We start from the raw sequence: 17747 nt of genomic DNA, 5'->3' as shown, positions 1-17747 counted from the left end.
TATATTTCCAAGTTCACATAGATAAGACAAAGACAAAGACATGGAAGTTCTTTTTTTTTTTTTTTTTTGAGACAGAGTCTCGCTCTGTTGCCCGGCTAGAGTGAGTGCCGTGGCATCGGCCTAGCTCACAGCAACCTCAAACTCCTGGGCTTAAGCGATCCTACTGCCTCAGCCTCCCGAGTAGCTGGGACCACAGGCATGCGCCACCATGCCTGGCTAATTTTTTCTATATATATTTTTAGTTGGCCAGATAATTTCTTTCTATTTTTAGTAGAGACGGGGTCTCGCTCTTGCTCAGGCTGGTCTCGAACTCCTGACCTTGAGCGATCCACCCGCCTCGGCCTCCCAGAGTGCTAGGATTACAGGCGTGAGCCACCGCGCCCAGCCGACATGGAAGTTTTATGGAAATATTTTCTAGAAATATTTTTAATTCAGTGAAGTATACTAAACAGTGCTCTTAATGACATGTTTTTAAAAAACTCTAAACAAAAAATTTTTAAAAGGGCATTTGTAAATACTAAAATAGATCTATAAATATTCACACTATCAAAATCTTACTTACTGAAAGTGAGACAAGGTGACTAAGGACGCTAAAGATCCACTGAGTCATTTAATGGAGTGTCCTTAAGAGAAAGGACAGTCCCATGAGAAAGGACAGTCGCGAGGCCACCGTGTTGTCCTGGGAGCAGCAGCTGAGTGATACATACGGTCCCTAAACGACAGAGCTGTTCCTTAGCAAACAGTGGGCAATTAGGACAGTAACAAGCTTTGTGTGAGGGCAGAGGGCACAGGGCGAGGTTCACAGGAAGGCCGTGAACTCTGGCCAAAACTCTGAACTCGGAAGCACGACAGAGTTCGCTCCACGTTTCCTCATTTCTACACACAGAGAACATTTTCTAATGCTTTTATTTAAAGAAATCAAATCAACCGGTGAACTTGGAAAGTGTAGCCAGTTTCTTGTCTGAGCCCCGCTCATGTTGGCTGGGTAGTTTAAAGAAATCTGTAAAGGTCGGCGTCCCGACTTCTCAGCTTCATCAGCCCCCCTGGGTGGAACATGAGGTCCACGATGTACACGTCAGGCGGGGAGAAGCCCCCCAGCAGTCCCTTCCGCTCGTGCATCAGGGTGACCTCGTTCCACGCCCTGCCGTACTCCCCTCGGACCAGAGAGCAGCCGAGGCCGATTCTGTCGGCCAGAGCCTGCGGGGGAGAACGAGAGACCAGTCAGGGTGACCGAAAATCCCAGCTGGAAACCCAGCTTGGCTCAGAGGGAAACACAGCTCTTGCAAAGAAATACTTAGGCAGGAGGCTAAAGTGTGGACTATTGTGCAATAGTCCAATCAGATGGGACAAGCTCCCTTGTTCCTCAAGAGTCTGTGGACTCAGAACCTCTGTGGAGGTCCTGCCCGGGGGTGACACTGCTGAGGCGGTCACACTGTATTGTATCAGCCACAAGATGGGCAAGGCAGTTGGAGGAAGGCTATTCCCCGGCTCTCGGCACTAGTGCATCTACTGGTCTTTCTGTGCCTCTCAGCGCCTCTCTGGCTGACACGTGCAGGGGGACTGATGGGGGGGGACCCATGGGGGACCTGGGGGACCTGTTTCCAGCCCGCCTGTTCCGCGTGCTGTGGAGCAGGAGAGGCAGAGCTGGGAGTGGCTGGTCCTTCTTGGGCTACTTACTGCCACCTCGGCAGAGGTTGCTTAGGTTTCTTGGAAGTTGTCTCTCTTCAATTTGCCCTCTGATATGCCTGATTTTGAGGTTATTAAAAAAAAGTATTTTTAAAACAATCTGGAAACTTCTCAGCCACATCATAGTAAATAGGAGAGCTGGCTCGGCCTGCCTGGGTTTGAACTGCTGGCAGCCCAGCCCCGAGACTGAGGAGCCAGATTTCAGGGGGTGGAAGGATGAGAGATTTTATCACTGAGTATTGGGGATCAGGATTTCAGCAGTGGGAGAGTGCTGGGTAATTAGTCACATGACTCAGTTGAGGTGTGAGGGTAATGAATTCAGTTTGGCATAATGAGCTTAAGATGCTGTGGACCCAATGTTTGTGTCCCTTCAAAATCCATGTGTTGAAGGCCTACTCCCCAGTGTGATGGTGTTTGGAGGTGGGGATTTGGAAGGTGATTAGATTTAGGAGACGGTGAGGATGGAACCAGGTGGTGGGATTGTGCCCTTGTAAGAAGAGTCAGAGACCGGAGCCCTCTCTCTGTCTGCCATATGAGCACATGGCAAGAAGGCGGCCATCTGCAAACCGAGAAGAGAGCCCTCATCAGACTCTGAATCTGCTGACACCTGGATCCTGGACTTCTCAGCCTCCAGAACTGTGAGAAATAAATGTTTGCTGTTCAAGCCACCCCATCTGTAGTATTACAGCGGCCCAAGCTGACTAATACAGTGCCTGTGGCACACTCACATGGACCCCGCTGGAGGGTCATCAGACCCATAGATCCGGAATCAGGAGGAATCGGGAAGGATGGAAGAAAGGATCTGTAAACCTTAGGAATTTGGGGACGGTTTAAGGGCACGTGAAGGAAGATCTCACCCTGAGAAGGGCATAAAGGGGAACAGAAAAATGCCTGGGTCAGAACCTTGGGGAACCCCAATATTTAAGAGCGGTAGAGGGATCTCCTTTGGAGGCTTCCATAGAAGATTGAGATTGAGATGAAGTGGCAAAAGAGGATGAAAGTAAGTAAGGAAAGAAGTATGTAAGAAAGAAAATGATTGAAGACAAATTCTTTGATATATTAAGCAAGACAGACCATGAGAAAACCACTCACTGGGAGGATGAGAGCATGTCTATATGCAGATATATGTCCAACATGAGTAAGTCTAAATGGTGGGATTAGTATCATCCTGTTAAATGTTAGCAACGGGCTCACTGCAATATGATAAAGACAAAACATTTTTATCTACTGGCAAATGAGGCAAAATATTTTAAATACCTTGAAAAGCAAAGCTCGATGGTAGAAGATTCCTTTTTTGATAAGTCCAATTGGTATAACGTTGGATTTAAGTTGAAATTTTAGTTCACTTATGTGAAGTTCCCAGCTGAAATCAGGTAGTTTCTCTTTCGAAATCTTCCCACCCATTTTTTCTGCCACATACCTGTGTCAATTACATTGAGATCAAATCAAGTTCAATATCTCAGTGTGGATGATTTGACTATAATTATATGTACCTGTATATGTGTAAAAACTACATTCTCTCTGATTTTTATTGTTTGCTTTACTTTAAAAAATATACTCACAATAAGTATGTTAACATCATGCTTACTGTATTCAAACCATCACATGCAAACTGAAATTCTCGCAATTTCATTCAACACAAAGAAAAAAATGAATGCTAATTTTCCCAACATCTACAAGATACAAATCAGTGTCACACTAAATATCAATGCAGTCTTAAAATTTTATCTTACTATTGAAAAGTATTTTTAAATGTTTTAATCTGAAATCTAAGGCATTGCTCTGACATATGGTTATTCTTTCAAGGAATATAAACTTAGAGACAAGACAAACACACAGAAAATTTTACCATTAGCTTCCCAAACATTTTCAAGTTTTTTAGTTTTATTATTTTTCTTTTAAAAATGTATTTGTCTTTTTATAATTTAGAGAAAGACATGGCATTACATAATACTAAGAGGAAAAGAGAAGTTAGAGGAAAAGGGAAGAAGAGGCAAAAAGGAAAATACAGTAACAGATGCATGGGTAAGACAGGGTTAATATGGCATTGTTTGTTTGTGGGTTTCGTCTGGTATTAGGCTCTCACTGAAGAAGTCAGTAAATACACCTGTGAAATCCTCTGTCAATTAAGGCCACCGTACCCTTGGAGTAAAGGCAGAACTGCAAATTTTATTATATTTTATTTTTTTGAGACAGAGTCTCGCTCTGTTGCCCTGGCTAGAGTGCCGTGGCATCAGCCTAGCTCACAGCAACCTCAGACTCCTGGGCTTAAGCGATCCTACTGCTTCAGCCTCCCCAGTAGCTGGGACTACAGGCATGCGCCACCATGCCTGGCTAATTTTTTCTATATATTTTTAGTTGTCCAGCTAATTTCTTTCTATTTTTAATAGAGACGAGGTCTTGCTCTTGTTCAGGCTGGTCTTGAACTACTGAGCTCGAGCGATCCGCCCGCCTCGGCATCCCAGAGTGCTAGTATTACAGGTGTGAGCCACCATGCCAGGCCAGAACTGCAAATTTTAAAGAAAGAATTTCCTCTTGATGTATGTGAAACTAAGTGAGGGAGAACAATGGTTTTAAAAAACCCAAGAGAAACGGTTGGGAGGAAGCCGCTGGACTGACTGCGCTTCCACCCAGCCAGGGGGGCTCTAATGAATGCCAAGGACCCCCAGCCATGGAGACAAATCTCTGCCTCTTTCTCTAGCTTGGTGTGGGCTCAGGTTAAAAAAAAAAAAAAGACAATGATTTGGGAATGATGACAAGTGTTTCTGATGGGAGCAAAGCATGAGGACGTGGGCTGTAGCAGAGTTCTGCTTAAGCCATCACTTCTCAAGGACATCAGGAAAACTTCAGTAGCCAAAAATGTTCTCTTCTAGCTCTGGCTGACAAGAAGTCAATGATCTGGCAGCTGTGTTACTGGCAGTTGTCACATCCAGGTTTGATGACTGCACCTCACTGCTATTTGGAGTGGATACAAGCTCCCATGGAGACTGCAGCTGTCGCAGAAGCCAGTAGCTTACCCACTGGGTGGTGTCAGTCCTGAAGCCTACCCTCCGCTTCTAGTGAGTCCTAATCCCTGGCAGCTCCCAGGTTAAATTCCCAGCCTTCCCTTAGTGGAATTTAGATTAAACACGCTAATGAAGAGGACAAATTCTCTGGCTCATACAGAGCCCTGTGCCAGCTCAAGCTCAGAACGCTCATGCCCCACCTCAAAGCAACGGAGAACATACAGCCGAAACATACAGGTTGGGTATTTGTATTAGGAAATAATTTGCAAGTTTATAAATGATTCACAGTAGGATTCCTTTAAATTATGAGTACCCCGTACAGTTAAGGAATGATTTAATGTTCAAACTTTTGATTCATTCATAACTTCTTCAGGATCACCTTGAAAGATACCTTCAATCATTTAGCAGAAGAAAATAACAAGCATTTTTCTCTAAGCAATTTCTAGCTCCTAGCTCTGATTCTGGGTGGAAATATGACCTAAAATAGAAATCGAGAACTTTTTCAATTCACTGTGTTTCTGCTTCAGAGTCAGAGCTAGGGTGTTGTAAATTTCAATTTTATTATGGTATATTTGTCTGAAAATTGGCTAAAATATGTATACCACTCAATTTTTTTTTTCAGAAATTAAAAATATACTGGTAAAGATAGACAACTTACTTTGCAAGAACCTCAATCTGTTCCTTAATATTGGTTATGGGCAGTATTGACTTGGTCACCTCGTACACATACATGCAGAAATTAGGGTCACAGGGAGGGTACCATTCTTTATCAGGGCTTCCTTCGCCAACCAATTTTGGTGCTGTCGAAAGCTCTTCCTCTTCTTTCACTTTTTCCTCTTCTTTTTTTCCTCTGCCTTTCCTTTGAGAGTAAACAGCATTCATCAAAATCACATCTTCAGCTAAACAAATGGATAGACGCTCACTATGCTCTGAGTTAAAGAGCAGCACAAAAATAAGGTACAGTTGACCCTTGAGCGACATGGGTTTGAACTCTGTGGATTCACTTACATGCAGATTTTAAAAGGTAAATATAGTTGGTCCTCCAAATCCACTGGTTCTGCACCTGCAACCAAATGTGGATGGAAAATACAATATTCCAGGGATGCAGAAGCCATGGATGTGGATACAGAGGGCCAATTTTGCTATTCACAGGTTCTGCAGTGCTGACTGTGGGACCTGAGTATGTAGGATTTTGGTATCCGCAGGGCTTCCTGGAACCAATCCCTCACAGATATGAAGGGATAAATGTATTTTATACATCAACAACCATATGTATATAGTTTTCAAATTTTCATTTTCAATGACAATGGTAGAGTTTTACAGAGTCTATATTATGCCAGAGAAACTAATTTTCAAGAGAATACCATGTAACTGATACATCTTATTAAAATCATACATCGCATTTTTGCATAGTTGCCTTGCAGGGTGTCTGGCACATAGTAGGTATATAATAAATATTTATTGAATTTGAAAAGATGAGGTTGCCTCCTCAGAGAGTCTAAGCCAGTCTTATATCATCTCTTGCTTCAATTAAGACCCTCTGCAAGAATAATTGGATCACTATTTTTTGGAAAAATTATCCAAAATGTGAAAATAAAGCAAAACACAAAATCAGCACGACACATAATTTCCATCTCATACAGGAGCAGAGACTCATCCAAAGTTTATCTAGTATTCTTACTGTTTACTAAGTAAATTCCATTTTCTGAAAAAGATCGTGTAGAATTGATGTTAATTTTTTAAATGTTTGGTAAAAGTCACCAATGAAACTACCTGGGTCATGAGATTTCTTTTTTAGAAAGTTTTTAAAAAGTGAATTCAATATATTTAATAGTTACAGGACTATTCAGGTTATCTGTTTCATCTTTGGTGAGTTTTGGTAGTTTGTAGTTGGTGATGAATTGGTCCATTGCATCTAAGTTGCTGAACTAAGGTGCCTGTAGAATTTCTTTATGATCTTTTAATGTGTGGGGGGTTTACAATGATAATTCCTTCTTTCACTCCTGATATTGGTAATTTAAGTCTTCTCTCTTTTATTAATTGTAAGCCTTACTAGAGGTTTATCAATGTTGTTAAGCTTTTTAAAGAACCAGATTTTTATTTCATTGATTTTCTCTATTGCTTTTGATTTCAATTTCATTGATTTCTAACCTTCATTACTTACTTCTTTCTGCTTGTATTGGCTTCATTTTGCATTTTTCCTAGTTTCTTGGGGTAGGAGCTTAGATTATTGATTTGAGACCTCTTTTTGTTCCTAATGTAAGCATTTAGTCCAATAGATTTCTTTTTCACCACTGCTTTAGCTGTTCTTCACAAATTTTGGTATGTTTTCTTTTCATTTTCATTCAGTTCTAGGTATTAATATCTTTTAATTTCCTTTGAGATGTCATTTGTCCCATGAATTATTTAGAAAGGTATCATTGAATTTCCACATGTTCAGAGATTTTCTTGTATTTGTTATTAATTTCTAGTTTGATTCTATTACAGTAGAGAATATATTCTGTATAATTTCAATTATTTTAAATTTGATGAAGGTTTGTTATATGGCCCAGAATGTTTGTGAATTTTCCACATGCCTTTTTTATTTTTTTTTTTAGAAAGCACGTATTCTGCTGTTGTTGGTGTGTTCCACATATGTTGCTGGTTGCTGGTATTGCTCAAATTTTCTATATCCGTCCTGATTTTCTGCTTAGAATTTCTGCCACTTGCTGAGAGGAGGGTGCTGAAGTCCCCAATCATATCTGAGGATTTGCCACTTTCTTCTTTCAGCTCTATCAGTTTTTTGCCTTATTTATTTTGAGGCTCTGTTGTTTGGTGCATACACATTAGATCATTATGTTTTTCTCATGGGTTAATTCATTTTATCATTATGAAATGTCTCTCCTTATCTCTAGTACTTTTCTTTGCACTGTGGTCTACACTATATTTAAAAAGCCATTTATGCCTTTTAAAAAATTAATGTTTACATGTTTATTTTTGTCCATTCTTTTACTTTCAACCTACCTATGTCAATGAATCTCTGTCTTTTGATTGGTTCTTATTCCTCTGCTCTTCTTTTCTTGCTTTCTCAAACTCCTGGCCTCAAGCCTTCCTACCTCAGCCTCCCAAAGTGCTAGGATTACAAGCATAAGCCACTGCACCCAGCCCTTTTCTTGCTTTCTTGTGGGTTACGTGAACATTTTTTTAGGATTCCAGCTTGATTTATTAATTTTCTTTTTTTTTTTTTAAGACAAGGTCTTGCTCTGTCACCCAGGCTAGAGTGCAGTGTGGCATCATCATAGCTCACTGCAACCTCATATCCCTGGGCCCAAGTGATCCTCCTGCCTTAGCCTCCTGAGTAACTGGGACTGTAGGCACACGCCACCACACACAGCTAATTTTTCTATTTTTTGTAGAGACAGGGTCTTGCTCTTGCTCAGGCTGGTCTTGAATGCCTGGCCTCAAGCAATCCTCCCGTCTCAGCCTCCTAGAGTGCTAGGATTGTAGGCATGAGCCACCGCGCCTGGCCTATTTATAGTGTTTTTGAATGTAGCTCTTTGCATAGGTTTTATAGTGGTTATGGTTGGTGTTACAATATACAGATATAGCTATCCCAGCGTACAGGTATCCACATTTTACCACTTCAAGTGAGGCATGGAAACCTGATCTCCATTCAGGTCCCTTTTTACCTTCTCCACCTTTAAATATCATTGTCTTGAGTGTCAGATGTTGCTATAATTTTTGGGCCGCTGCTGGAGCAGCTTTGCAAAGAATTCGCAGAAATTGAAAAAGGACGGTGCAGGGGCTGGGAGAGTCAGAGTCTCCTTGCTTCACGATGGGGCCAGGGCTCAGCCTGTCCCTTTTCACATTTTTTAGCTTTAGTCATTTTTTCCTTAATAATTAACAAGGTGCAAGTCTAATAAATGAGCCCCTTACAGATGCCTTTCTGCCTTTGAAGCAGACACGTTCTTGACTTACCCACGTCACACAGAGGCAGATCAAGAGGCAGCCACCTATGGCCGAACCTGACCTTGAGCAGTGGATCTAAGAAGGAATGAAATGAGTCCCTAAGTTCCCAGGAGACCGGGCAGTTCAGTGGACGACAATGTGGGCCGGGAGGCTGCCCTGTTCCCCCAGCCGCGACCACAGACATGCTCCCCTGCCTGAAGTCCCCAGAACACGCTAGGGTGGGACTTTGGGTAGGGTTCCACAGTTTCAAGGGGGATGATACAGCTTCTGGTTCCAGACTCACAGGGAACGCCACTGCAGGTTGAGCTGTCATGGAATGCTCTGGTTGGCCTTACTTCTACATCTCAGTTTCTCCAGCAGAATTTTATTACGGAACTACTGATATGCAAATACACACTTCAGTTTAGAGGAAGAAGAATTGCTGCTCTCCCTAAATATCTACCTCATTCTTCCTTTATATATGATGCGCTGTGACAACTCTCTACTTTTTGAGGGAAGATTTTCTTATATACCTTGTTTATTACAATAGGATCCAACAACATTAAGATTAAACAGCAGCTGTTATTTCAGCTCATATTTTGTTACCTTATTGAGAACAAGGAACTTAAAACAACAAATTTGTCACAGGGTCAAGAAAATGAAGAATGGGGTTAGGCCAGGGTGGGTGGGAATCACCTCAGCAATGTGCTCACAAATGTGAACATCGGTTCCGCTAACAGTAAGTCAGGGGAGGGGATTATTCCTCTTTAAGTATCACGTGAAGCACAGGGTGGGGGCAGGGGGAGAGAGCAACTGAAGTCCATATGAATTTTCTTTTTAATTTATTTTGAGAAAGAAATAGAAATATAACCCTGTCAACTGCTATTTGAGAATTACAAAACTCTGCTAACTATAACAAGTACTACAAGCTTTCTATTTGCTAATTAAATGTTATATTTGTTGCAGTTAAGCAAAGGAGATACCAATCATGTATTAGCAAATATACCAATCATATATTATGATAAACTGTCTAAGTAAAGCTTAATATTTCCCAGATATATTATCTTAACCCATTCTTTTTAAAAAAAATAAATTGGACACTTTCACATATATAATTTTTAGTAAACTTCATATATATAGTTTAGTAAACTAACACTACACATGTCAGTTAGAACTGCAGAAGGCGTAGCCAGGTTTGCCTGTGTTCTAAAACTGCAAGGCAGCTTTATAAGACTGGAGCACTCGGCTCCTATGACTACTCAGAGCCACCCACAAGACAGAAGCAGGGGTATTTGTCACTGAGTGTGTCACGTGATGTAAGGGGAGAGAGTCACTTGGCGCAGAGGAGCTAATATCTGGCACACCTTCGGGGGAGGGCAGTCTTCTTGAGTGATTAAAAAGAGATAATTTACTGAGCTCTTGAATTGTTTCCTGCTGCTATAAATAGAAGCATTTCTTTTGGACTTCTTTCCCACGCAGGCTGCCAGGTTGTATTAATAAGGGCTTCAATACTTAAATGAATTTCATTTCTAAATGAAGATGGAAACAGACACTTGGAAATTACAAAATTAACTCCTGTAAAATTAATCTTCAGAAAGAGCAGCAGTTTATGATGAAAGACAGTGGAATGTTTGCCTTTCCTGCAGAGACTGTAGCAGAATGACCTTAGAGAACAGGGGTTTACTGTGGGATCCCAAACCCTACGGATATTTTTCTACATTCACAGGTGGCTGAATAGGAGAGCAGATAAATATGTAGAATATTTGGCTGGATCTAAATTGTGTATTGACACTTGCAAACCACTTTAATCACATGCTCCTTTTTGATAACCATCAGTTTTTTAAAATATATAGATTATAGGACAAGGCTGGTGGGAGAGATACAAGTCATAAGCCCAGCCCACTTGGGGTTTCAGTTTAAGCAGGAAGATTCTGGTAGGTGGGGAATAATCACAATACTAGGCAGCATTCAATAAATTCTACATGAATGATAAAGATAAGAAAGTCAAGGAGTTCTATACTAAAAGGAATCTACTCCATTGATGTCCAATTCTACCCAATCTATTCTAAAAGATTGGGAAGGAAGAGGGTATTGTTTAAAGTGGAGATAGGATTTGTTCTGGGTAGTGTGTGTGCATGTGTAGTTTATTTTGTTCGTGGTCTGTCTCTCCGCTAGGATGTGACTTCCATGAGGGCAAAGGATTTTGTTCACTGCTATTTCTCCAACACTGGAACAATTCCAGGCACACACCTGTGCCCAATAAGTATTTGTCAACTGAACGAATACATTCAAGAAAGGAAAGTGAGATGGTATTAAAATGTGACTAACAGACAACACCTGTTTCTGAAAGGCTTTTGTAGCTGGTCAAGACTTTGGGGAAGAAATGAAAACAGTTAAGGTCCAGGTGAAAAGAGGGTTTGTGGGAAATTATTTTAAAAACAAAAATTTTCGGGAAGCCACGATCAAGGGGGCCAAGATTGTTTGAGTAGCAGAAATGTTAAAGCATACGTTGTAAATATCTAAAAGAGCTGAAATAAGAATAAAAATAAATAAATAAATAAATATCTAAAAGAGGTCAGAGATGAGCAGCCTAGAAGGAAGATACAAAATAAGAGACAGAAAAACAATACACTTTTAGTGTAGCAAACTCATATACAATCAAGTGGATATTTATGAAAAGTGGTCTGAATTCAAAAGTACAGTATAGGTGGAACACATAATGCATTTCATAAACAGGTCCGCTCAGTGTTACTATTAAATGTTTACATTTAAATGTCCTTTATAAGGAAAAGCTTTGGAAGGAATATCAGACATGTTTGTTGCAGGGAAGCCTAAGAAGGTATGGAGAAGGGGAGAGGATAAACGGAAACAAATGAATCCCCTCTCCTAGGAGGGTTTTGCTATGAAGGGGAGTGTAACCCAAACCGTAGAAAATGAAAATAATATGCTGGTGGGTCACCCAGGGAGAGTCTCTTACCTAGGGAGACAGGGATTTTAGCTGACATGGTATATGGTGATGATATTCATGAGGAGAAAAAGAGAAATGCATACTGTGTTAGACTATCTCACACCTAATTGATCTTGTTTCTCATCTCTTCTCTCCTCTCCCTTTCAAATATTTAGTTACTTTGTGCCTCTGATGTCTCATTATTAATGTTTTTTGTCAGTGTCTCTCACTCCTTTTGTTAACGTAAAACATTCTTAATAGTATTACCAGATGCGTAGAGTTAAAATATTCCCCTCTATTCCCAGGAGTCCAAAGTTTTAACAGTCACGAGACAAGAAGGGTTGAATGAAAGACAGACAACAGGACAGCAGGTTTATGGCCAATCCGTCCCCCATGGGCCAAGCCTGGGAAGGAGAAAGAGACACACACTGACGCCCAAGTGTGCCAGACAACGGTCCAGGCACTTCCCAGCTGTCATCTCATCATGCCCATTTTACAGTTGAGAAAACCGAGAACCGGTCTTGTCTGAATCCAGAGTCTGTGTGTTCTCCTTCATGCCAACAATCCTCTTGGATGTTGGGAGCTAATCAGGGATTATCTTCAAGTGGGGAGAGAGCTGCGAGAATATGTAGAGATAAGAGGGAAAGTGGAGACCGTGTGAAGGAGAAATAATTATTCTCACTTGTCAATATTTCCGCTCCCTGGGCATGCTGTCAAGGAGTCAAACATCTATTCCTCTCAACGAGCAGCATTCAGTAATTAAAGTAACTGGTGAATATTTAATCAGTAAATATTTCGTTACTGCCCCTGATGTACCTGCTGCTGTTCTAGGCTCTATGGATACAAAGACGGAAAGGGCGTGGTCCTGGGCCTCCAGCACACATTGCTTAGGAGGAAAGACAACAAAATAAATCAACACTGATCAGCGCAGGTCATACATAAGAGACAGAATCAATTCACAAAGGAGTTTCAGGCATGCAGAAGAAGCAAGTTCTGTAGATCTAATGGGCAGCACGATGACATTATATTATAATACTCTAATGTATACTTTAAATTTGCTAAGAGAGTAAATCTTAAATGTTCTCACCACAAAACAGAAAACAAAAGGTAACTGTGGGGTGATAGATGTCAATACGCTTGACTGTGGCAAACATTTCACAGCATATGCGTAGCTCGAAACATCATGTTGTCTACTGTGAATACATATAGTTTTTATTTGTCAATTATACCTCAATACAGCTAGAAAATGTAATTAATTAATTAAGAAGCCAATTCACAAGGAGCGGGCACTAAGTAAATGTTTAACCTGGAGTGATCAGAGAAGGCTTCACAAAAACAGAAATATAAAGAAAATAAAGAACGAAAGAGGAACTTGCTACACACAAGACAAGAAAGGCTATTCCACAGTGGGCCGGGGTTGAAGTCTGGGCTTTAGCGGGAAGGTGATGGGGAAACGCTGTTTTGGGCAAAGTAATAGGATCACAAGGGAGCCGGGGGAGCAGGGAGGGTGGCTCCGTGGCGCTACACGGAGGGAAGGACTCTCTCTGGCGTGACAAGGAGGCTACTGGAATTGAGATACAACACAAAGGCCTGGACCTGGGACGTGGAAGTGAAAATGAAGGGAAGGAATAGACTTAAGAGGGAGGCAAAGATGCAGGATGGGTGAGACTAAGAGACGCGCCTGGTACCGGGGATACGGGAGGAGAAAGACTGCAGGACAGTTCCCAGGCTCGGGCAGCTGTGTGGGAACATGGTCAACACGGGGCAGCACAGGGAACAGAAGAGAAGGAGGTTTGCAAATTTGGGGGAAAAATGATTTCAGGTCGGAAACTGAACTTGAGGTGCCTCCAGGGTGACAGTGCAGAGAACGCCAAGAGGCCACCGGACGCGCAGGTGTGGATGTTGCCCTGAGCAGCAAGTAGCTACATCTGCGCAGAGTGGGGAAAGGAGCAGAGGAAGAACCCAAGAACAGTGGGACTCCAGGTGCCCCGAGGACGAGGTAAGAACCAGCAGGGCCAAAGGAGAAGGGAGGTGTCCACACATCAAACTGACAGGGAGCCAATGAGACAAAGCTGTGAGTGCTTCACAATGTGACCGAAAAATGTCACCATCAAGTATCACAGACAGCAAAGCAAACCAAAGCTGTCCGAAGATCAGCGTTTGGATATTTGCAAGTTCACAAAATGACTTTCAACCCAAAAGCACTACCCAAAAGATTTAAGAACCAGATTGAGCTGTAAGAAAAATAAAATAATGGAAAAAAAAAAAAAAAGCTCTGTGTGAGCTTCAACGTGGGGATGATGGTGACATTTTTCTGTCACATTGTGTCTCTCATGACAATGCACAAAGAGACACAGAGATTGGACTTGAATGTTGTTGGGCTTTTAAAGTGAAAAGCTGTTTTGGAACTGGGGCCAGACTTGGTCCCCTGGCAAACCAAAGTCACATACACGCTACAGTTACGGGTGAGGCAGTCACAGAAAGAAAGCAAGGACGACAACAAAGTGACTGTAAACAAAACACTGTGCAGATAGAGAGACAGAGAGGAAGAAGAAGAGACAGCCTTGCAGGACACACTCTCTTGCATTGGGTTTCGGGGATTCTTGCAGGGTTGAGTGGGGTCTGGGTCCTTGCACCTGTTTATAACACAGCATCCACGAGGAGCCACGTTTGCGCTGAGCTCCTCACGTGTGGTAACTTATTTGCTCCTCATGGCAACACTATGGGTGGGGGGAACTGTTTTTATTTCCATTTTACCAATGAGGAAACTCGGGTAAAGAGAAGGTAACCTATTTGCTCGATCCATACAGTTTGTAAGTGCAGAACTTGTCCAAAATAACCTTTTCCTGCAAAAGTTCAGATTTCTATTCTTCTGCGTAGAGGTGAATGCCTATGTACGCCAACCAAGCTGTGAGCTAAACACAGGGGAGGAAAGAAATTATTCGAATAAGAACATTGTTTTGGTCTTCAGGAACTTTCAGGCAAGTAGGGGAGATGCTCAGAGGGGACAAAGGGCAGGTTGAGGCAGGACAGGGAAGGGGAGGGGAGGGAGGGAGGCATGAACGCTAGCAGGCTGGAGACAACAGAAGCAGATTAGAAGCAGTGATCAAAATATTAAGCAACATAGACTCTGACAAGAGGAAATAGAGTCAGAGCAGAAAGTAAAGAGCTCAGAAGGGAAGAGCAGGCCGCTGCCCACACCTTAGGAGGCCTCAGGGCCCAGTCGCTTCAGAAAGCAGTGTCTGGTCTAAGTTGCACAGAGATTCCGGTATGGCAGCCAGTCGTGGGGGCTGACGTCCACCGTAATTAAAGGGCCACGCAGTGAGGCAGGAGGGCCAAATGGTTTTTTTAAGAATCCAGGAAAGTTCTCACAGGAGAAGAAATATGTTTTAAAGATATGTAAGCATGTAGAAGAAAATGTTTAAAATACTGCAGGCCTAAAAAGTGCAAAAGCACATTATGATTGTTCCAACCAAGTAAGAGCTTTCCCCGTTTCCCCCTCTTGCTCTTTCTCGTTCCTTCTACCCTGAAGGGTTGGAGACTCAGGGAGCGAGAGGGGAGGGGCACGGAAGCAAAGGCAGAGAAGGAGAGAGCGACAGTGTGCGGTGTCGGGGTTACCCTGCAAAAGGCAGCAGCATGAAGGCAGGACAGGTAGTTACCACTGGGGTGGGGCTTTCAAATGAATGACTAGAGACTGCTGTTCCTGTTGTTGTTGGCTTTTATAGTTTTGCTTTTTTGTTTTGAGACAAGATCTTGCTCTGCCACCCAGGCTAGAGTGCAGTGATGTCATCACAGGTCACTGCAACCTCTAACTCCTGGGCTTAAGCAATCCTCCTGCCTCAGCCTCCTGAGTAGCTGGGACTACAGGTGTGCACCACCATGCCCGGCTAATTTCTGTATTTTTTGTAGAGATGGGGTCTCGATCTGGCTCAGGTTGGTCTTGAATTCCTGGCCTCAAGCGATCCTCCCACCTTGGCCTCCCAAAGCCCTGGGCTTACAAACATGAGCCACCTCACTTAGCTTCCTGTTGTTGTTTATGAATTAAAGTGACTGTAGGACTTTGTAGTTCCCAAAAGTGATCAAAGCGACCTGAGTTCTCATCCTGAGTCAGGAGAAGAACTTCTCTCTGGGCAAATTTGAAAGAGATGGTGAGAAACAAAAATAAAGTAATTTTAAAATCACATCTCATGAGTCTTGCCTAGTTCAGCATAATGATTTCAGAAGAGAAACTTGCTACTTAGAGCTGCCCCTCTCTCTCACCGAGGTAATTAGGAACACAAGGACGCCTTTCCTACCTCGATCCTTTTTCTTTCCCGGCACTTTTGCTAAGAACAGTGTTTCGTCCAGAAGTAGATTCTGACTTCTCTTCTGTGGGAGATCCAAATCCAGCACTAGAACGAAAACTATTTTTTTCTTCGTCATTTGCAAAAAACCACAACCAAGTTCAATCAATCATATGGAAAATATCAATAAGTTACATTTGCAAGGCATTTTATAAGTTTATAAGGCATTTTCACTTCATTCTATGATTTGATTCCTTTTGCCATTATGAAGCAGGGGACCAGGCATCATTTCCTCTGCAGCTTAGGGGACTGAACCTGCTAACACTGTGGTCCCCAAGCCCCTGGGGTGGTGAACCTATACTAGTCCATGGCCTATTAGGAGCACAGCAGGAGGTGAGCCGCAGGTGAGGGTGCGAAGCTTCTTCTGTATTTACAGCCACTCCCCATGGCCCCCATCACTGCCTGAGCTCCGCCTCCGTCAGATCAGAGGGAGCAGGAAAACAAGCTCAGGGCTCCCACTGATGCTGCATTATGGCCGAGTTGTATAATTATTTCATTATATATGACAATGTAATAATAATAGAAATAAAGTGCACAATAAATGTAACGTGCTTGACTCATCCCGAAACCATCCCCTACCCCCCCGTCTGTGGAAAAATTGCCTTCCATGAAACTGGTCCCTGGTGCCAAAAAGGCTGGGGACTGCTGTGCTAACAGACACTAAGTCACGTGGCTCCAGTCACTGTAGGTCCACAGCAGACTGGGTACAAAACCAGGTTCCCTGGCTCTTTGTGCAGAGATCTTTTTCACAGCAACTTGAAAAGCAATGATGCAACTGTATTACCATAAGAAGAAGAAAAATCAAGTTGCCAAAACCTACAATCTAAATAATTTTGCACTCTTGAATTAAGGAGAGAAGTGTTTCAGTATAGGGAAAACATCATTTTCTTACTTGGATTTTTCTCTACTCGATCTTCTTAAGGAAGATGAAGAAGACATACTTCGCCCATAAGCAATGTCTGACGATTTCTCTTCCATAGACAGAGGTGGAGAACTAAAATTTTACACATTTGAAATTACATACAAATTAAAATAATTTATTCATCAATATCGGTTTTGTTCCTCAAAACAGATTTTTTTTTCCCTGAAAGTCATATTTGGAGCTGACTTTTAACAGTGAGACACTATTTTAAAAGCATAAAGGGGAAGTTATGAGATAAAAAGAATATTATAAAGCTTTTCCTAAATTAGAAGAGAAAATATTTGTATAAAATGTATCACGTAAGTGTAATACTACATAGATATATATATATGTACATGATCATTTTCTTTATTTTATTTATTTATTTATTTATTTTTGAGACAGAGTCTCACTCTGTTGCCCGGGCTAGAGTGAGTGCCGTGGCATCAGCCTAACTCACAGCAACCTCTAACTCCTGGGCTCAGGCGATCCTCCTGCCTCAGCCTCCCAAGTAGCTGGGACTACAGGCATGCACCACCATGGCGGGCTAACTTTTTTCCATATATATTTTTAGTTGTCCATATAATTTCTTTTCTATTTTTAGTAGAGATGGGGTCTCACCTTGCTCAGGCTGGTCTCGAACCCCTGACCTAGAGCGATCCTCCCGACTTGGCCTCCCAGAGTGCTAGGATTATAGGCGTGAGCCACCCGGCCTGTACATGATCATTTTAAAGAAGAGTGTGGAAGCTTTAAGTTCCAGCCCTACCATTTACTTCTTATTTAAAAGAAAAATGTTAGACTCCAGCACACAGTTCTGGAGACCTGTGAGCCTCATTCATCTTGGGTTGCCCCCACTTAGACGTTCTTCAATTACTCCCCGGTAAGAGGCCTTGATGGCAAAAATGCATTTGGAATTGCCCGGTAACACGGAGTCAAAG

At 42.2% G+C, this 17747-nt stretch overlaps 1 protein-coding gene across 3 annotated transcripts in view; it reads right to left on the bottom strand.

Annotated features, from left to right (window-relative positions):
- Nucleotides 1-884: 884 nt before the first annotated feature.
- Nucleotides 885-17747, bottom strand: part of ARMC3 (armadillo repeat containing 3) — an 81436-nt gene continuing 64573 nt past the window's right edge. The window contains exons 15-19 of one of the 3 annotated variants that reach the window (XM_045534782.1): nt 16801-16902; nt 15861-15968; nt 5350-5550; nt 2944-3106; nt 885-1197 (exon numbers count right to left, since the gene is read on the bottom strand). In XM_045534782.1, the coding sequence (XP_045390738.1) occupies nt 991-1197; nt 2944-3106; nt 5350-5550; nt 15861-15968; nt 16801-16902 (781 nt within the window). In that variant the 3' untranslated portion in view covers nt 885-990. The remainder of the gene's footprint in view (nt 1198-2943; nt 3107-5349; nt 5551-15860; nt 15969-16800; nt 16903-17747) is intronic. The other 2 variants (XM_045534790.1, XM_045534798.1) reach the window with 2 other exon arrangements.

This window comes from Lemur catta, chromosome 1 (genome assembly GCF_020740605.2).
Source record: "Lemur catta isolate mLemCat1 chromosome 1, mLemCat1.pri, whole genome shotgun sequence".
NCBI classification, from domain to species: Eukaryota; Metazoa; Chordata; class Mammalia; order Primates; family Lemuridae; genus Lemur; species Lemur catta.
This window is presented reverse-complemented; position numbering and strand designations above follow the sequence as displayed.